This window comes from Cricetulus griseus, assembly GCF_003668045.3.
Source record: "Cricetulus griseus strain 17A/GY chromosome 1 unlocalized genomic scaffold, alternate assembly CriGri-PICRH-1.0 chr1_0, whole genome shotgun sequence".
Lineage (NCBI taxonomy): Eukaryota > Metazoa > Chordata > Mammalia > Rodentia > Cricetidae > Cricetulus > Cricetulus griseus.
The window spans coordinates 154,217,444-154,239,478 of record NW_023276806.1 but is presented as its reverse complement, the minus strand read 5'-3'; the positions used below and the strand labels follow the sequence as shown (position 1 = coordinate 154,239,478).

Sequence of the window (22,035 nt, the reverse complement as noted above, 5' to 3'; positions counted from 1 at the left end):
GAGCCACCTCCCCAGCCCAAGAATGACAAAATCGTAAAACAAAGCACATGCTCAAAGATTTTTTTCTCCTGGAAGCTTCTAGTAATGGTATAAGAAATTAATTTAAATAAATATCTTTAATAACTTTAACATAAATCTAAGGAAGGAAGCTTTACAAGACTTTATAAGACAAGTCACAAGGACTGGCACAGATCTAGAAAATGCTGTGTTCTCATATTAAGGTGGAGACTGTTCCTGCTAAGTGTTTCTGTCATGAACCTAAATGTGTATGTGAGTCACAAATCTTGCCCAGTTACCAAACTGTCATTTCTTTGAAAAAGAGCAGTGACTAAGTTCATTTACAAGGATTATTTTATGAGCTGAGTGTCCGGGTCAGAAGTGCCTTCTCACTGTCTACTTATCAGCCATGTTTAAAGACATAGGGCAGCTCACAGGAGAAAAAGGGAAAAAGCACACCAGCCATTCTCAGGGCCCAGAAAGTTGGTAAGGAAATCACTTTGTCTTTATTCATAAAATAAATACACTTAGCAGTTCTGTCTCTTATGTTTTAGAGAAGTTAAAGTTCACCTGGATGCATATGAAGTTTAAAACCTTTGAGAAAACCATTCCCAAAAGTTAGGAATTATTATGCGATAATTTAAAACACAGCTACACCAATTTTCCCATGTTATTAACACCATCCCACGTCCCATAAAACACACTTATAACATAATAAACTTCTCCTGTTAATGATCAGAAGAGTGCATAAAATGTTTTCTTTGTATCTGTAGTTCCTCAAGTATTTGTTGAGAACTGGGTGCTGCGGAACACCCAATTTCTTCCCATTACTATCATGTGTAAGGGATATACAGAACTTATTTATTTATTTGACACAATAAATAAATTGGCTGGCCTGGAGCTCGCTGTATAGACCAGGCTGGTCTTGGATTCATGGAGGTCCACCTGCCTCTGTCTCCTGAATATTGGGATTAAAGGTGTGCATCACTGTGCCTGGCTTGGCATGTAGAATTTTAATGCTTGCTTTGATAGGCTCACCAGTGGCAGAAACATCACTTCATTCCAATCAGATAATCTTTCTATAGATGTGTTCACTTTTATTTAAAATTTTATTGTACTTTAACTTTCTAAACTTGCAAATTATTTGAAGTATTTATTTAAATTATGCATATGCGTATCCCTGTGTCTATATACTGGGCAGTACCCTCAGAATCCAGAAGAGGGTATCAGATCCTGGAGTTAAGAGTTACAGAATATTTACTTTTGAGCTAATATTCCAGTTAGGGTAAGGCATTTAGGCAGCTACACTATGATTCTCTAACTTTTTACCTTAGTAATGCATACACACACGAAGAAAGATGGTCAGGGTTAGGCTCCCATGGAGGCTGCAGAACCACAGTAAAGAGCCTTGAATCTGGTAAGGACATGTCACCAGCCTTGATCTAAGCAACCAATTAAAGGTCCTTTGTGAACCTAGGCCAGGAAATGAAAGACTCTGTGTGCTGGGGACTTTTCAGGAATGGTGCTTATGTCTGGAGCTGGTAACAGGCACCCTCCCCTCCTGAGGGACCCTGTTTCCTATCAAGGCTCACTTGGTCACCTGGTCTTTATTGTTTATCTCATAAATTAACCAAAATGCTAGATAAATAAACAGGAAAGGTGAGAACTATGTATTTCAAAAAGGAATAAACAAAAGGAAGTAACTGCTTAAATTCCAGTGGCTACTTTTCCCCTTTACCTATTTGGAAAACTTTCAGGGAGGGTCCCTTATTTCTGGCAGAGGTGTATAGTGAGGAAGAGAACAGCGTGCATGAACGACAGCTGGGAACTAAGCACACAGGTGTGTTGGAGTGAAGGAAGGACCCTGTTTTCAGCAAGCACAACTGTCCTTACAGTTAGTGCCTGTGTCTGAGAGCCGCTACAGAAGCCCCAGAGAAGATGCTGTGCCTTCCCTACAAGCTCCGGAGAGCTGAGAGGGTGTGTAAATGAAGCTATGATGTCAACAGTGCTTGCTTGCTTACTTGTGTCTTCTCTGTCTTTCCATGATGGAGGAGGAAGGTGTGCTGTAGCAGTTCAATACACTGAAACCAACGTTAATGGCACTAAGCAATGGATGAAACAGATGTCTGACTTGAAGAGGTATTTCAGGTAATGCATCTTATGTATTACCTAAATTATTTTAATTATAATGCCATTAATACAAATATCTGATGACTTCACGAATAAATACATTTTTACCATACTTACTTTTATGTGGGTCATAGGGATTGAACTCAAGTTGTTAGGTTTGGTGGCAAGTGTCTTAACCTGCTGAACTATCCTGCTGGTTCTCAATTACATTTTGATTATTATTTTGCATTTTTTATTTTCTTATTCCCCACTTACCCTTTTAAATAACTTAAAACTTTTATTTTATTTTATGTGTGTGTGGTGTGTGGTGTGCGTGGTGTGTACTTGCTGGTGCCTGCAGTGGTCAAAAGATGGTATCAGATACTCTGGCGCTAGAGGGACAAGCAACTATGAGCCCCCTAATATGGGTGCTGGGAATCAACCTATAAGAGAAGCAAAAACCCTTAACTGCTGATCCACCCCTACCCCCCTAAAACTTGTTTTTAATTAAAATCAAGTTTAATTAAAGTAGTTAATACAGCATTAAAAACAAAGAACTTGAGAGTACAGCAGCCAAGGGTCTATCAGCAACTCTAGGGGGACTGGCCTCCATGTAAGTACATCAGTTTGTTGTTCTTCATATGTGACTGAGAACTTTTGACCTTCCAAAGATCCACAATTCAAAATATATTTTCCAAGCACATTAAGCACCATGCATAAAAGCAGTATGGCAAACAACTAGTTCCTGGAAACAAACGAACATTTTGACTAGAGTGCTACAATGAAAACTACAGAACACTAGCATGAAAATACACTGAACTATAGGAGTGTGGCAATACTGATATTAGGGAAGGAGAACAGTTGAGGGATCGAGGGAGGCATAAATAGTAGTACCAAACAGACACTGACAACCATGTGATACAGTGCTACCAGTCGGCTGCATGGCAACTCCTTCCTGCTACCCTTATCACGCCTCAGAGGAAACATGAATGCTAAAATCTGAGTTAGATTTACTGTTTATTGCTAAAACCCATATTTATAAAAACAAAAACTTTTTTTATATATAAAAAATGAACAAAGCTGGGCCAGGTGTCACAGGCCTGTAATTCTAGAGGTTGAGGCAGGAAGACAACATGTTCAAGAACTGTCTGGACTACAGAGTGAGTTCAAGGCCAGTCTGGAAACTTAGTGAGACCTTGTCACAAAAAAACAAAACAAGAGCCAGGAGGTGGTGGCACACGCCTTTAATCCCAGCATTAGGAAGGCAGAGGCAGAGGTAGAGGCAGGTGGATCTCTGAGTATGAGGCCAGCCTGGTCTACAGAGTGAGTTCCAGGCCAGCTAGTGAAACCTGTTGTGAAAAAACACACCAAATCCAAAGTTTAAAAGAAGCATATAGATATATCTTAGTGGTAGAACTCTTGCCCAGTGTGTGGGAGGTCCTGTGTTCAGTCCCCAGCACCAAAGGAAGAAAAAAGCCAATTACAAAACACACAATACATAAAGGCAAACACATAATTTAAAGGCACATTTCTTTTTGTTTTGGAGACAGGGATTCACTATATAACACAGGCTGCCCTGTATCTTATATGTAGCCTACGTTGTCCTTAAATCTGTGATCTGCCTGCCCCAGCCTCTCAAGTCCAGAGAGTACAGCATGTGCCACCATGTCAGGCAGGAATACACCTTAACTTTATGTACAGTGTGACTTCCTCTGAGCTCCCCAACTTCCAAGGCAACATGCAGAGGTTTGAAAGAAAAGCAAAATGATTGAAAACTCAGTCTTTCTAGATTTCACAATTGGCATGAAAATATATCACAAACAGTATTCTTAGAGTCCAGTTCTGTGACATTGGGAGAAAATTAGTTATTTTTATATTTATCAAAAATACAACAGAAAATTTTCTTTCTAGGTTCTCTGATACAAAGTTATAGGCAACATTTTGACTGTTAAGTTCTCTGTTTAAGGGGAAGTTCTTGTACTTCTATAAGGTAGGATGTAGAAGAGAGGCACAATTAGAGGCCACCCAAGTCCTATATATAAAAAAAACTCAGGTATTACAAAAAAGAAAAACATATTCACACTTAAAAGTAACATATACTTGTTGGACTAAATCCGGGACCAGTGTTTGACAGCTGGCATCACCATGAACCATAACTGTCTGTTTGTCACACTGTTGACCTATCCTAGAGACTTCTAGACCATGGGAAGTCACATTGTACTTATATAAAAAGCGTCTGGTGTCAACCACTCTTATGATAACTCTACCTTGATTGCTGCCTGAAGAGAACTCTGCATCATGCTTGACTGCTTCCCCTGGTCCAGGGTGCAGCACCTCTTGAACATCTTTAATACTCATTTGCAGACTCTCTGCCCTTAGGTAATGGAAGTCCCATTTCCCTAGGCCAACATTCACCGCTGGCAAGGGATACATCAGAACCACCAGAACCAGAGATTATTCAATTCAATTTTCAGCAATCCAAAGAAAATAGAGCTTTGAACAGTCTAAGTGTCTGAAGAGACTGTTTTGGCAAATATGGTTTCAAAAAGTACAAGTCATTAGCTTCCTTAATGTGGAAGTAGGACTTTCCCAATGCACAATTTATTACTGGCACAAGATTCACCAAGCTCTGCCAGTAAAGTGGGGAGATTTGTTGGAAAAGTGATCTATGTACATGATTCCAGTTAAGTTATAAAAGCAATATGTAACTTAGGAAAGGCTAGTGCCACACTATTATGGTAACAAGCACTAAATCAGAATCAATTATCTGCCACATTTGGAACAAAATAGTATTACTCATGAAAAATCTTGTAGAAAACTTACTTTAAAAGGAAAAGAAAAAAAAATCAGAAAATGCCTGCAGGTGTTCCAGGAACCTTTATTAATGGCATGGTCCAAATCTGAGGATTAATGAATAAATCATAAGTCTAGAAGTAAGTTCAGTTCTCAGTTTACAAGAGGAAAAAGGCCCTTGAGGTGACAAGGCTTGAATGTGGTCATGCACAGCCTAAGACAGAGCTAAGGAGCTTTGCATTTCAGAGGTACACATGCTTCTATGCACTCACACTGTTTCTCAAATCAGCTGCTTTCTGCAATGGAAAGCATCCTGAATCCCTGATGTGTAACCAAAAAGGCGTGAAAGCCAAAATGAAAGTATTACTTCCTGGTCTGTGACAGGAGCTTATGAAACAAACAAAGGTCATGCTAGTTTCTGTTTGAAGACATCTAATTAATTAATTAATTAATTAGCATGATTAGGCTTTAAAGTGGATTTACCGGAATGTGACAAGTGAGACTGGAAAACTCTAAAACTGATACACTCCTGAAGACAGCTCGGATTTAGGGAGGAAGCCCTAAAGGATTACAGTGCATCTCAGAGGAAGCTTGAAAATGAAAGGTTTTTGTTATCTATAGGACTTTCCCAGAGTGAAAGGAATGATCACTGCATGGGGAGTCGGCAAATTCAAGCTTTTCAGACTAGAGAAATCATGGAGGCAGCTTGAAAAGGACTCTGTCTAATTGAGAAGATGAAATGATTCTAAACAATGTGGGAAGGAAGCAGGAGAAATGATAGCACGATTCCGAGAGCATATCCAGAAACAAGATGCCACTGAGTGAGACTATCACACTGTGGATAAAGATAAGCATAACACAGGTGGAGTTTACTTCAGAGTAAGAGCATAATGTCACTGAGGAAGAAAGGAATGCCAGTACTGTGCAGAGGAGCTGAGCAAGGCTTTGTGACACCACTGATTTCCTTTAGAGAGCATGATGTATGCTGCTGATATAAATACTGTGATTTCTTTTGTTAGAGACAGATTTGATTTGTTTGTTTTAGGACAGGCTTTCTTTATTTTTGTCAATACAAATACAAATACCTCCCTAATAGCTAGAATGTGGGCTTCCATGACTCAGCTTCAGTGGCTTACAGTTCTGCATAGTGAATGACACATTACTCAAGATCACGTCTACACACAGCTTCAGTGGTTTACAGTAATGCATACAGTGGATGGCACATTACTCAAGACTGTGTCTAAATACAAGTAAAATCCTTTGGATGAGTTTCTCTGCATTAACAGTCCTAGGAAAGCAAGGGAAACATTAGTGACTCTCCAAAGCTGAGAAAGATAGGAAATTTTAATAAAATCTCTGAACTTCTGGGCAAAGTAAATGCTTTTCACCATTGATAAGGCAATTTATAATGAAGGAATGTGCTAGAATTAGCTCAAGTAGGCTGTTTTGGGGGGATGGCAGTAAAGTATATTTACTATTTTTTCTATTTCCCTCTGAACTCTGTTTATTTTCACACTCAAGGAATTGAACCAACTTAGAAGTGTGTACAGCTGATTAGAAGGCCAAGAGAGAACAGGAAGGCATTGCACTACCCTGGGTTACTAATCTAATAATCTAAATAATTCTGCCGTCTCTAGTAAACTAAATGACATGTGACTTTAATGACTCTACTGCCAGGCATTTTTATAGCAGGTGGTCATCATGTTCCTCCAATTCCAATTTTGACAGCCACTCACAACATATTTAAGAAATATCAGAAAGTGTTTACATATAGATTAATAATTTGGTTCCAAAGATTAGTGTTCACAATGAGAGACACCTCTTGCCTTGTCTAAACCAACAACTTGAAGAAACAGGAGCTAATTGTGCATTTCCACATGACTTGAAGCTGGAGCAGAGAACAGACAGGTGCATCACACTGTGGTTAGAAAGACTGACCCAACACCCTTATACTGCTTTCACAGCTGTGGTTGTTATCACTCTGATGAAGACCATAACACAAAGCAACTTGGGGAGAAAAGGGTTTATTTTAGTTTACAACTTTCAGGTAACAGTCCATCACTTAGGGAAGCCAGGGTAGGAATTCAAGGCAGGAAGGAATCTGGGGGCAGGAAATAAAACAGAACCCATGGGCAAATGCTACTTATCAACTTGCTCCCCATGGCTTGCTCAGCCTACTTTCTTATAGTACCTAGGCCCACTTGCCCAGGGGTGGTACCACCCACAGTGAACTGGGCCCTTCTACAACAATCATTAATCAAGAAAATGGCTGCCAGACTTGCCTATGGGATGGATACATTTTCTCAATCGACAGTCCTTTTCCCAAATGACCCTAGTTTGTGTCATGTTGACAAGAAAATCAGCCAACACGAGTGATAAAGTGAATACAAAGATTACTTAAGGCTATTTTTCCTCATACAGTTCTTCTCTTGATTGGTGATTATATATATATATATTCTATGGAATATATATATATATTCCATAGAAAAGGGTATGGAATAACAAATTCCATAATAAATATAGAAAAAATGGCTGTACAGGTTAATGAAGGGAGACACTGTTTTAGCTTTATGAACTGGGACATTCAGAATCTGTGATGTGAGATGAGTAGAACTTGAAAAAGTAGTGATTAGTGGTTTGGTTTGAATGAAGAATGGAATTCAGGACAAGGAACAGTAGGAAATAAAAAGTTGGGTAATAAGAGTCTGGGATACAGGTTGGCACAATGAACTAAAAACAATAAAATTAAATTTAACTTGGATGAACTTCCAGTTTTGGGATGGCAGGGTACAGATATTGTTTCTCCCTTTCTTCTTGAAAACCACCCCCAAACAATTAGAAAACAACCTCTAACTTTAATGACTAAGAGGCATGTAAGAACCACAATGCTTGGAAATTAAAAGCAGAGAGGATGATTGATGAGCTAGTATGACAGATGAAGGCCAAGTCCATGTGTTCCAAGAGGGGGACACCAGAAAGGAGCAGCACTTCCAGAAGCCTGGAATCCTTAGACAGAAATACCTGTACCAAAGGCTCGGGGAAGGCAAGAGCTCGACACAGGGAAACCTGCTCTCATCAGAAAAAGTCTGAGACAGATCAAACTGGACCACTGCTGTATTCAGGCACAGAAGCATAAAAGATGGTCTAGCGTTAAGTCAAGCACTTCTAGAGAGTTATGTCTTTTCTTTCTTCCTTAACAAAACATTAACTTTAAAAAAAATATTTTAAATAAAAATTTATAATGGCACTAACAAAAAAGATTTTAAAATACTTTTATTAGAGTTCATTTTTAAAACATACATATGGTCTGTCTCTGAATTCCAAATCCAGGGATTCCATTCTGTGAACAGAGCCATGAACCTTTATTTTATAGATTTTTCATTCTGAAAACGAGCTCAGAGAAGACATTTATACAGGGTGACCAAGGAAGCCCTCACTTAGAAGATACTGTTTTAAATGGTGATTTGAAGGAAATAGTGAGCAGGCTATGCAGCTACCGGGGAAAAGCATTCAGGCAGAGAATGGCTGATGTGAAAGGCTCCAATCAGGAGACCGTGCACACACTTAGTCAAGGAACATCCTAGGGCCAGATGAGCTACAGCAGAGAGAATGAGGCTGAGCTCAGAAAGGTAACAGGCAGTAACTTAGAGAGGACTACCTCATAGGTCTCTTAAGAACTTAGGCTCTGGTACCTGGTGAGACGGTATGTTGTATGACTAGAAAAAATGATAAAGATCATCACACACACACACACACACACACACACACACACACAGAGAGAGAGAGAGAGAGAGAGAGCAAATGAACTTATTTTAAGTAATTAATAACAAAAATCAAAATTGAAAGTAGCTTTTGGGAATACTAGCTGACTAGCTAATGTAATCTCTTAAGTGTTTAGTAAATATCTATAACATAAGTGGAATATGTTAAATATCTGTAACAAATCTCCACACCTTGTCTGCAGGAGCTCTGAGACTTGCCAGGCAGGTACCTGAGAGGACTGGTCCTACCTCCATGTCTGCAGTGGTGCAGCAGTCTGTCTGATAACTGTGATGACTAGTAGGATATACAGCTCATGTACACAGTCAGGATGCAATGGACAGGGGAAGAGTCACTCTCCAGGGAGAAAGCATCAGAACAGCAAATGACTTAAAATGCATGAACAGTTTATTTATGAAAACTTCCATTTCATGTTTCCAGATAGCAGTTGACTGATGAACTGCAATTGTGGAAAGTGGCACCATGGACACAGGACTGCTATCTAGTCCTAAATGAGAGGTTTCAGAAAACTCAAGTCCATTTTCTCATTTCTTATGTTGGGTTAGGTCAGAAGACACTGACATAAAAAGCTTTTATGTGTCATTCTGAAGGCTTTTCTTTCTTATTTGGAGAGTCACATAGTTCTTAAGATTTTATCTTTCAAGTGTAATCTTTCCTGGGTTCATTATTATTCACATTCAAGATGAACCTTTCCTTATTCATATTAAAAACTTTTATTCTTTTTTTTAATTCAGAAAAGTTTATTACTACAAAGTGTTCTCATATTTGTTATTTCTCATAACTGTTATAGTGTTTTTTAATTTATTTTACATCCCTACTGCAGTTTCCCCTCCCTCTTCTCCCAGTTCTCCCCCTGCCATGGCCTCCCCTCTGCCCTCTCCAAACCACTCCTCCTCTATTTCTGTTCAGAAAAGGGCAGGCCTCTAATATCAATAAAACATAGCATAACAAGGTGCAAAAAGACTAAGCCTCTCCCCATATATTAAGGCTGAGCAAGGCAACCCAATATGAAGAGTAGGGTCCCCAAAGCCAGCAAAAGACAGCTCCTGCTTTGACTGTTAGGAGTCCCACAGGAAAGCCAAGCTACACAACTGTCCCATATATGCAGAATGCCTAGGTCTCTGGTTGTTAATTCAGACTCTGTGAGCCCCTGTGAGCCCAGGTTAGTTGTTTCTATGGGTTTTCTTGTGATGTCCTTGACCCCCCCCCCAAGGCTACTATAATCCACCCTCTCTCTTTTGTAGGATTCCCAAGCTCTGCCTAACATTTGGCTGGGAGGTCTCTGCATCTGTTTCCACCAGTTGCTGGATGAGACCTCTCTGATGACAATTGGGCTAGGCACCAATCTATGAATACAGCAGATGGGGCTAAACTGGTACCAGAAAACTGGTACAAGGAAAATTCCCAGGAATCTATCAGAATGACCCCAGCTAAGACTCCTAGCAATAGCAGATATGTAGCCTGAACTAGCTGTCTCCTGTGACCAGGTAAGACTTCCACTAAAGGGATTAGGACACCAACCTAGCCACAATAATTGTAACCTAAAGTCTGTCCTGCCTATGGGATGTGCCGGAGTAAGAAGATTAAGGGAGTGGCCAACCAATTACTGGTCCAGCATGAGACCCAAACCATGAGAGTGAGCCCACCCCTGACACTGCCTGGAACACAAGGACCCAGAGGCTGGATGGCCCAGAGACCTAGGATAGAACCAAAGGACTGTAGAAAAAAAAAAGTCAATGTTATAATGCCTAAATGTTTATACATTCCTATCTCAAAGTCTACCTTATACCTGAAACCTAGAGGCCAGGAGGACATTGACTGTCAATGGACCATTCTAAAGCAACAGATCTGCTTCTGATACAGAAGAGAGAACAGGCTATCCTTCCATTAACACTTCTGTAGACCTAATGTACCCAATCTGCTTTCTGGTGTCAGATAGCAGTATTTGCCCTGAAGTCTTATTGGTGGTAAACAATGCCACTGACTGTGAAACAAACCTATTCTTTAGGCTATAGTACTTTTTTTTTTTTTTGCTCCTGATAACAAAATATTATAAAAACATTAATTTCTCTCTCCCCATTAATTTTTGTTGTTGTTGCTGTTTTGGTTTTTCAAGACAGGGTTTCTCTGCATAGCCTTGGCTGTTCTAGAACTCACTGTAGACTAGGCTGGTTTCGAACTTAGATCTACCTGCCTCTGCTTCCCGAGTGATGGGACTAAAGGTGTGTGCCACCACTGCCTGGATAATTTTTTGATTACCAGAAAAATAACACTCTGTTGGTTCTTTCAATTACTTGCAGTAGGGCTTTCTTTAGGTATGGGAGTAAATTTACTTCTGCTGCTATAGACAACCACCAACATTTTTTCAACAGACCATGTATAATTTCTTAGAAAAACATAAAGGTGTATAATATTAAAATTATTATCTTATGTATCAAGAGAGCTGTATTTTTTTTATAAACCAAATCACTGATTAAATGAGCATCAATATAGAAAACATTTTAAAACCATATTTACACTAGCATAAGAAAATCCAACTCAAGTAATGATTTACCAAAGGAGCAGCCCTCTTTTATTTTTTTTATGACACAGCCAAGATTTCAAATAAAATAATAATAATAATGGCACAAATCTACACTAAACTGTTAACCTGTGTTAACTTGAAGTGTAATTGATTTTAAACCTTTTAATTTATTTATTTTTATTTTATGAGCATTAGTGCTTTGCCCGTATGTATGTCTGTATGAGGGTGTTGGGTCCACTGGAACTGGAGTTACAGACAGTTGTGAGCTACCATGTGGGTGTTGGGAATTGAACCTGGGTCCTCTGGAAGAACAGTTGGTGCTCTTAAACCACTGAACCATCTCCCCAGCCCTGTGTAATCAATTTTAATGGGAAAGATTGGACTTCTGGTTTCTTCTTATGAATGCATTATTAAGTAGGAGAGAAGCAAGAGACTAGAAAACTTGGTCATTCAGGTTAGCAGTTTTCTCAGATTGAAAAACAACAGGGAATTCTCCAGGGTTAAACAGAAAACACAGACCAAATCAGCTTACCACTTGAACCATCTTGAGATATCTGGCATATCTTGGGTCCTTGGCTACAGTTAAGACATTTTCTGATGAAGCTTCACTTTCCTGTGGTCCAGAGTCTTGTGTATTGTCCTGCTGTAGAGAGTTTATGGAAATTTTTAAACAATTCACAGAAAAGGGATGTTTATTTTTATAATTATAAGGCAATAAATATTTTTAAAAATTGTATTTTTATATTTAAATACAAATAATTTAATTATGGCTAATATGTCTCTCCATACCTATAAATTCTTACAAGCTAAATTTATATCATCAATAATACATTGTTCCTTAAAATGCAAATGTATTCTTGGCATCAGAACTTTCAGTTTTCCTTTATTTATCCCATGAAACATAATGGGTGGCTACATCAGGAATCTAGTAAAAATTTTTGATTTCCCAACTGCTCACCTAATGGACAGTGAGTTACTTTTCTAGGTATCTGCCATCTGTCCTATTGTCCCCTCATTTATTAAGCCATTATATCCTAAATGGACCTGTGATTCTAAGTTTTTAGAAAGTAATGCTCAGAGATTTCTTGGGGAAAACCAGATTCTTTGGCTATGTACATGTTATATGTTGATGAGTAGTCATTAATGGTCACAAAGCCCATAGAGTGGCTAAAATACTAAATACTAGTTTCAGTGACAAGTACTGAGGAATAGTTGTTTTATTTATTTATTTATTTATTTATTGGTTTTTCGAGACAGGGTTTCTCTGTAGCTTTGGGGGCTGTCCTGGAACTAGCTCTTGTAGATCAGGCTGGTCTCGAACTCACAGAGATCCACCTGCCTCTGCTTCCCGAGTGCTGTGGATTAAAGGCGTGCACCACCAACGCCTGGCTCGGAATGGTGTTTTTAAATAATGGCACTTGTGATGCTGCACTGTGCTGTGTTACCAGAAGCTCGGGGACAGGGAAGCCCTGCTAAGTGCACTGTGAAGACTCACTGGCACACAGCACTTGGCTTCCTTATGAATCTGAACACTCAGAATAAACTTATTTTTGTGACTTTCAGTCAGCATTGGCATAACTGCTACAAGGAATTTCTTCTGCAGATGTCATTAGTCTTATGTCAATGTATCTATGCTAAAATGTGGACAAATTACTGTTTTTAAAATCTTCAGTCTTAGTCAGGTGGTATTAGCACCGCCTTTAATCCCAGCACTCAGGAGGCAGAGGTAGGTGGAGCTCTGAGATCAAGGCCAGCCTGGTCTATACAGAGAGTTCTAGGACAACCAGGGCTACACAGGGAAACCCTGTCTTAAAAAAAAGAAAAGAAAAGAAAAAAAAGAAACAAAACAAAAATCTTTAGTCTTTAGAAAATGAACATAAATTATGTTTACATACTGAAGTTTTCTAATATAATTTATATGTAATCCAAATCTTTAAAAAAGGAACTCTGAAGCAATAAAACAAGTACAAATTAGTTTCTTCCACTATGCGATATTGCTAAATGTTACAAAACTGGTTGACAATATGTATGTATATATATATATATATATATATATATATATATATATATATATATATATTCATCTACAAACACTTAAACACAGAAGTCCAAAAACACTGCTAAACATAAAAAGAAAAAAGATTCAAGTATATTTTTAAGTCTGTACTCATAGCTCACCCAAAACCCTGTGTAGCAATAAGAACTACATCCCAGTCTAATAGTTTTCAACTTTCAGCTTTGACCTTGTGCCTGCCCATCAAGGCCTCACAGGTTTAATTATGCACTATCATACTTCTACTATATGAATGGTCCATTAAGTCTCACAATCCTTCTCTCAACTGCCTGTCATTTCATTCTCAAATTGACCTCAATCTGAATAACTGGATACTCTCCTGTGAGCAATGATAAGACCTGACCCCTGAAGCTAAAGCTTCATGAAAGTCAGTAGAGAAATCTCAGGATTTAGACTCATAGCTTAGAAACAGTAATAAAGGGATGGCTTTGTTATGGTTTTTTGTTGAGGCAGGGTCTGGTGTAGCCTAGATTGGTTTACAATTCACTACAAAGCCAAGGATGACCTTGAGCTCCTGAGCCTTCTGCCTCCACCTCCCATGTACTAGGATAGCTGAGTTGACTATAATAACCATGAAAATCTGCAAAAGGCAATATTTAAGCACCTTTCAAAGTACTTTTTTATACTAGTTAATGTCAATGAAGAACAAATGAGAAGTTGATGTCAATGTTAACATGCTCAAGAGTCATTTTATCTGGTTGATCAACCAAAACCCACCACAGTTCTATAAATGCAGAAAGGCTACAGAACTTCCAAATACTCTAAATGAATTGATTTACAATTAAAAAATTGTCATATTTGTAAAGGTGTTGCTGAATCTGAAAATCAGAAATTCAGGTCTGATTAATAGGAATAAGTATTTGGGAATCTGCAGGGAGCCTGGTTTTAGGACCCCAAGAATATTGAAATCTGCATCTGCTAGGAGTCTCTTATGTATAGTAGCATTGTGTCTGAATTTAACTTACTCTTACCCCATAGTGTATTTTAGGCCATCTCTAGATTACTTACAATACCTTTTATAATGTAAATAGTCACTTTTTTTTTTTTTTTAGTTTTTTGAGACAGGGTTTCTCTGTAGCTTTGGCACCTGTCCTGGAACTCACTCTATAGACAAGGCTGGCCTCGAACTCACAGAGATCCATTTATCTATGCCTCCCGACTGCTGGGATTAAAGGCATGTGCTACCACTGCCCAGCCTAGATGTAAATTCTTTATCTGAATACTCTTAATGTGTGTCTAGGTGAATCTCGAGATACAGAATCAGGCACTGAAGACCAACTAACTCTATTTGCATGATACGACTTTTCTGAGGATTAAATGTATTCAATTATAAAAAACACTTAGAAGTATGCATGTATTGACACACAGCAAGCTTTCTTTTTCAGCTACTAACTTTACTAGCAACATCATTATGACCTAAAAATATGGTGTGAGAATACTTCTAGGTACAAATGCAATAGTTGCTTACAAATGATGTCTACTTTGTTAATATTACTTTAGTGGGTCACCAGTATTTTGGTGATTGTTTTATTTCGAATTTTAATACCTCACTGAGATGTGTATATAATAAGAGATTTTAAAATAAATAGTAAAAAGCTTTCAATGTACAGGAGCATAGAGGAACATTATGGCATAAACGCCACGTATACTATGTAGTGGCTCTAATTAGGATGTTGGTTCCAACAAGTCAACATCCAAATTATACTTTGCAGTTCATTGAAATATACAGACTTTGGGTCTTGTTAACTCTGGTGTTTTACACACACACACACACACACACACACACACACACACACACACACACACACACACACACACAATAAAGTTTTAGTAAAATTACAAAACAAAATAGCTACCTCCTTTTCCTTCGGATGTTTTCTGTAGCTTCAGGTTTTATAATTTGACTACTAAGAGCCTCACACTCAGAATCTTCCAAGGTCTAGGCACAGGGCTAGCCAGCCTAACCAAGATGTTTCCTGTAATCAGACTCTTACCTGTGGCTGCTCTGCAGTGCTTTCAGAATGTGATTCATTTGGGACAGCAGTGACACTTAGAGGAGACACTTCAACTGTGACATCCTCTAGGCCTGGGATAGATGACAGCTGAGAAATGTAAATTAGTGTTGGGATATGAAGATCATTTCAGTGAACACAAAACGCTTTTTACCTGTGGGTTTTTACTTAGCTCCCTTAAACCTATAAAATTATATAGGTTCAGATTTTTCATCTTTAATCTCCATGTCATAAACTCAAAGTGAAAAACATTCACAATACTTTTGTATAATTTAGTTGATAACCCTTCTTTTCCTCTAAATAATCATTAAGGTTACAGAGTATTTTAGTGCAAGAATTGAGGGTATGGTTTTGAAGTCTGACTGCCTCTGCCCCACCTTCCTTATACCTCCATTTTTATTGCCTGTAACAAGGATGAGGAAATTTTCCTTATGAAATCACTTTTGAAACATTTTTATTAAAAATGACTTGCTAAAGAAGAGTACTCTGTAGCACACAGTGTATGTGCTTGTGTGATGTAAGTGGTGTGTGTGTGTGTGTGTGTGTGTGTGTGTGTGTGTGTGTGTAGCTGTGTGGAGGTTAGCAAGCATGTATGTATACATGTGTGTGCATGTGATGTGTGTGTGTATGTGCCTGTACATGTGCTGGAATCTTCCTCACTGTCCTTCACCATCCTCTGAGGAAAGGTCTCTCACTAACTCTGGAGCCTGGAGCACTCCAGCTGGCTGGATTAGCTGGATCCTCCTTTCTCCTGTCTCAACTCAGGTCTTCAATGTTGTACAGCAAGCACTTCACTGAGTCTTCTATCCAGCTCTCGAGCACATTGTAAGTTTAATTATATGAGATATGTCTTTACATTTTAATATATGACACAGCACGTTTTTCTCTCTGTAAAAGTTTATCCTTGAATGTTACTAAAATGTGCTTTTTTATTCACAACAAATGGGCATGTTATCAACATTCCGGACTAGAATGGTAGCATTTTAAAACAAAAAAGATAAGCATCTGTGGTTAGATTTACAAAAATCCTTCCTGATTTTACCTGGTAATATGTGATATGTCTATCAGATGTTTGCTGGCTGTGGAGATTATACCACAGCTGGGAAAATACTAAGGTTAACTTGTCCATATGGAAATGTAACTGTTGTTCTTGCATGGCAGCACCTTAAAATTCCCCAACCATCAAATAAGACACAGTTCTAAGAAAAGGTATGAGAAACCACTGATGACAGAGTCTCAAGCACAGAAGTCACTGAGTAGTGTTGACTGAAGACAGTGCTTTGCAAAGTGGCAGTGGCCCCAAAGTCACAAGAGTGTAGTTGTGACTGCTAGAATATCCCTAGCATATTCAAGGCCATGTATTCTAAATTTCTATGCCAGAGAAACATTCTCAGGCAACATACTTGTTGAAGTTCATAAAGGGCAGAGAAAGTACAACCACACCTTTACTTCCTTATTCTAATGTGAACACAAAATTTTCCACTTAAATGTGTAGTAAATATTTTGATCAACTAAAAAAGTTAAATTGACTTTTGAACAATGTAGACACACAGACACAGACACTGAACTCTTTTATGGAGTATCATGGTGGGGAGGATAAAAATCACAAAAATACAGCAGAATTTAAGAAAAAAAGCAACATAGTATTTCTCCTTCACCTCATAAACAGGAAAAAAAATGTACAACATTACAAATTAAAATAAATTAAATGTGTCATTTACAAAAATCTCTAGGCTTCAAATAAAAATTTTTCCCAGGTAATATGGGACCTTTTGTTTGTTGCTTTGTTTCTTTCATTTTCTTTTTAAAAGAGACAGTCTCTTTCTGTATAGAGACCGTTGATGTTGGCATCAAACTCATTATCCTCCTGCATCAGCCTCCTGAGTACTGGGATTATCGATATGGACTACTGTACCCAACTTCTTGGCAATTTCTGATTTCAAACTGGTATTCTTCATTAACTTTCAAGATATTTACAAATGAAAATATCAGATAATGTTTATAAATCTTGTTCGGGAGACACTTCAGTTTTATTCTATTATATTATTGTGGCATTATTTCTACATTGTAACCATTAAAATAAAATAATTTTGAGTTTCTATTAAATAATGTGAACCATGTAACAGCTTAATTTGCTAACATGACATTTATATTGTACTTTTAATTCACATAATAGAACTCTCAATCTATGAGTTCATTTGAAATGACTAAATTAATATTTATAATGAACACCATTCATTGGCCTTGAAATTTTAATACATTATAATTTTAAGTGTACAACACTGTATCACTTCACAGATACATGGGTTAGATTTATTCTACTCTCAAATACATTCTAAATATGACTGAGAAAGATGGTCTATATACAACAAAGTTTATCCTCTATTTAGAAATACAAACCTTTGCATCCAAAATATTGAGAGTTGTTTCAATTTGTTGAATACGAAGAGAAAGGTCTGCCAGTTTCTAGAAAAAGTTAGAGATACAGAATAGAGTATTTGATTAACATGGTGAAAAGATTTGAAAGTTACAAAACGCATGATTTAAACATTTCTCATTTCCCATTGTTTTCCCAAGAGTAGAATGAGAACAGTATGTTACTAGAATGTATCATAGTTTCTATATATGCACTTGTAGAAATGTCAACCTTCAGCTTTCTTAATTTTGTCACCAGAGCAATAAACCACAATACAAACTCAACCCAGGCCAGTCTTTCATTCCCAGGACCCAGAACAGGACCTGGAATGTACCAGCAGCTTAATAACTACTTGCAAATGAATTTTCCATAGAAAGCAAGAGGAAGAATAAAAACTAGTCTAAGATAGCCTCACACAGGATCGACCTGTGCAGACTATTTAGGCAAATAAGCAAATATAATTTGATCCAAATTCAAACTTTTCAAATTTGAAAAAGTAAAGGGAGGGGTGAAATAGGAAGATGAACAATTCATTTTAGAAAGAATTAAAAGAAAAAAAAAAGAGTTCTAAAGAAGCAAAATGAAACATCTACTATCAAAACTCAACATAAGCCAGAACAAAGCACATCACGCCCTAATTAATTTATATAATTAAGTTATCCATCTGGCCCTAGGTAGATGGTTCGGAGGATAAAGCACCTGCCACTCCAATGTGCGGACTGGTGTTTGCCTCCCCAGCACCCACATCACTTGGGCAGTATACACTGGATTTCAAGAGCAAGGTGGATGGTAGGACCAGCTGAATCAGTGAGCAATGGCTCCATCGAGAGACCCTGCCCCAACAAATAAGTGGACAGTGACTGAGGAAAAGACCTGATGTCAGCTCTGGACCCCATGTGCATGCAAACCTGTACACATATGCACCCATACAAATGCATGCAATATACAACCATCCATCGACACACATATGTACTTTCACAAATAAAAGTTAGCATAAGATGTACAATCCATAAGAGCATTTACTGAATGCCTTGATTCTAAACATTATCACATTTTGTTATACATTCCAGAGGGTTAGTCAGTTTACTCCATGGCCAAGGCAACATTTTGTTTGCTACCTGGGAAAATATAAAAATCTGTATTAAAAGCAGAGCCGTAATGCCCCAAGGCCATTCTGTCAACAATTGGGAGTAAAATATTGAGCATAGGACACTTGGTTGTTTTAAGCAGGTTCTATCAGTGCTGCCTACGGAGGTCTCAAACAAGTTCATGGCAGCTTCCTGCCTCAGCCCAAATAGCTGGAATGGCAGGATATATTACTGCACCTGAATCTCTCATCTGAAATTTAAATAAAAGCTTTTTTCTGTTTTACTTATTTTTGTCTCTTTCACCTTTGCAAGCTGGGATGAAGATGTATAATACCCCATCTTCAATCTTGGGAATGTTAATAAAAGCCAGAATAGATGTTGGAGCAACAATACCAGAGGACATAATAGAAGAAACTACTTTTGGATACAGCAATTGTTCTGATAACTTAGATCCATAAGAGTGGTACTTGAGTGAAACAGTACTTCAATAGTATTTAACTCATATGTTACATTTTATTATACTATCACACCCTTTTCTTATAACTGATGCAAAGTGTACAGCTATATACTACTTGTTTTATTTTTTATTAAAGATAAAGTATATTTTAAATTATGTGTATGTGTCTGTGAGTATGTGCACATGAGTGTAGGTAACCATGGAGGCCAGAGGAGGGCGTCAGGTCTCCTGGAGCTGGAGTTACAGGCAGTTGTGAGTCACCTAATAGAGGTGCTGAAAACAAACCTGGGTCCTCTGTAAGAGGGGCACATGCTTTTAACCACAGGGCCATCTATCCAACCTCAGAACACTCACTTTTAAAACCATCATCTGGAAACAAAACATTCATAAGTTAATTTCTGGTTTTGGTTTCATTTTTTGAGATATGGTCTCACTGTGGAGCTCAGGTTGGCTTCAAACTTTCAGTACAGTCCAGGCTAGCCTTAACTGTCAGTGTCTTGTCTCAGTCTTCCCAGGCTAGCCTCAACTGTCAGTGTCTTGTCTCAGTCTTCCCCGTGCCAAGCTTATAGCCTGTATCCCTGGGAGAAACTTAGTTTTAATGGCATCAATGCTAAGTTTAACTTTAAGATTTGTTCACAATGAGCTGTTATGTAAACATAAATACAAGTTATAAAACATGTCATGCTATCCAAATTATGGGCACATTCCTGAAAATCATGGAAATTCAATTTTGGCAAATTTAATAAGTCTTTTAATTCACTAGAGAAGAAATCTTACAACAAATTAATTTGTAAAATGATGAATTCCATATGTGAAAAATGAGCATATTGGTTTAAGTAAAATGAACATGAAGAGTTCAAAATTTACTATTTTATGTATGTATATACATATACATGTTAATGTGTTTGTGAGAGTGCACATACATGTGTGTCTGTATGGAGGTCAGAGGTCAAACTGGCATCTTCCTTAACTGATCGCTTTTAAGTTTTGAGACATGGTATTTCCCTGTACCTGGAGCTCTCCAATTCAGTGAGCATGCCCCAGGAACCCTCCATCTGCCCTCCCAACACTGAGGTTAGGTAATGAGCTCCTTCCTGCCTGACTTTCATATGGACTCTTGAGACATCAAAGTCTGGTCCTCATGCTTTCATGAGAAGCATTTTATTGACTGAGTTATTGTTCCAGTTCCCCAAATTAGTTTTATGTTTTAATATACCCACATAAATATACACTTTTAAACCAATTTAATATTGTAAATGTCTGAGCATTTGTATGTGAAATACTGTGTCTGCAACACATCATTCCAACCCTCACACCAAGTCTATAAAGTAGGAATGACTTTGCTCATTTTTAAGAGAACAAGAAAAAAAAGTGAGATTTTATACAAAGTGAAGTAACCTGAACCAAAGCACTTCAAATCCAGACTTGACAGGAGTTTACTACAACATGATTGTAGATCTAAGGGGCCACAGACTGTTGTTCATTACCTAGAACTGGTAAACAATTGACCAGCTTCTCAGTAAGCTCTGGACTAGACAGACTGGAAACCAAGATTTTCTGATTTGGAACACTTACTAAGGTAGATGCCATTCACCTGCAATTATTTATTGAATGCAGGATTTACATAGGGTTGACTGAGAATGGAAAGACAGATCTTAGTGATTAAGGGGTAAAAATGTCTGTATGGAAATCTACCTACCCGAATATACTGAAGATGCTTGAGAAAAAATAATCACTTCAGAGCAATAGTTTTCTCTCTTTGTATGATATAGACTATTTTGGTACTGCCATACTTTCATTTGCAGTTCATTTTTACCTACTTTCACCTGCCACTGTCAAAGTCTCAGAAGTCATGAATGATTTATCTTTCAAGACATGAAAGGCACGGATATCAACACATTAGCTTATAATCATTTATCTAAATACCTTTGATAATTGTGGGGACAAGTATTTGGAACAGTAGTCTTTTCCTTACTTTGGCTACTACCACCTATGCCAAAGCTACATAAACCAATATAAACATAATTTCAGGGGAAAAAAAAGCCTTAGCTGTTTTATACTATATTGATGTTCTAAAAACCCCTCCAAATAGTTTAGTTATTAATTTAAAAACTCATGAAGAGTGTTGAAATGATTCTCGCAATTCTACAGAACAACAGAAAATCTGAAAAACACTTAACACTTGAGATTATCAAGCCAGCTCTAGAGAAGGTTAATTAATATTCCATGAATAATGAGATAACATAACTTTATGACTATAAAATGCTGAGCATCTATAACCACATCTCTAAAACAGTGTTTTAAAGTAGATCCCAATGTACTCTGCTGTGTTGTGTGTCTTAGAATCCAGCAAGGGAATCAATCAGTGTCTTCATTAAGCTGCATAAACTCTTAAGCCTCCCCGCCATAAAGATGTAGCAAAACACCAAAAAGGGTTTAAGAAAGACATCATTTGTTTGAAAGTTAAGTTCAATGTGGGCCTAAAACTTGGATATAAGAGATAAACACTATAAATTTGTTAGATGAGAATTTTCAACACCTTTGCCTGTATTTAAAGGTTTTTTTGAAGGAAAAGATTAGCAATTATTTAAAATCCAGTATTGTGTGTACCAAATCTGAGTCAAGATAAAACATCCACGTATCTTGTTTACACAGGGCTGTTGAGCTGGTGATTCACTGTAAGACAGCGTCTGCCTGGATTTCACAGCAGTAAGAGCTGGGTGGTGGACACAGGACATTCTGCTGATGGGAACAGGAACCGAAATGTCTGCTGGGGATTTGTGAA

At 37.8% G+C, this 22,035-nt stretch overlaps 1 protein-coding gene across 5 annotated transcripts in view; it reads right to left on the bottom strand.

Moving 5' to 3' along the window:
• Washc3 (WASH complex subunit 3) overlaps window positions 1–22,035 on the bottom strand; it is a 106,631-nt gene that overhangs the window by 75,476 nt on the left and 9,120 nt on the right. For 4 of the 5 annotated variants that reach the window (XR_004771534.1, XR_004771535.1, XR_004771533.1 and 1 more), the window contains exons 3-5: window positions 17,690–17,755; window positions 15,272–15,379; window positions 11,736–11,846 (exon numbers count right to left, since the gene is read on the bottom strand). Coding sequence is in view for 2 of the 5 variants with exons in the window: in XM_027392561.2 (XP_027248362.1) it covers window positions 11,736–11,846; window positions 15,272–15,379; window positions 17,690–17,755 (285 nt within the window). In the remaining 3 variants the exon portion in view is untranslated. The remainder of the gene's footprint in view (window positions 1–11,735; window positions 11,847–15,271; window positions 15,380–17,689; window positions 17,756–22,035) is intronic. The other variant, XM_027392562.2, reaches the window with a different exon arrangement.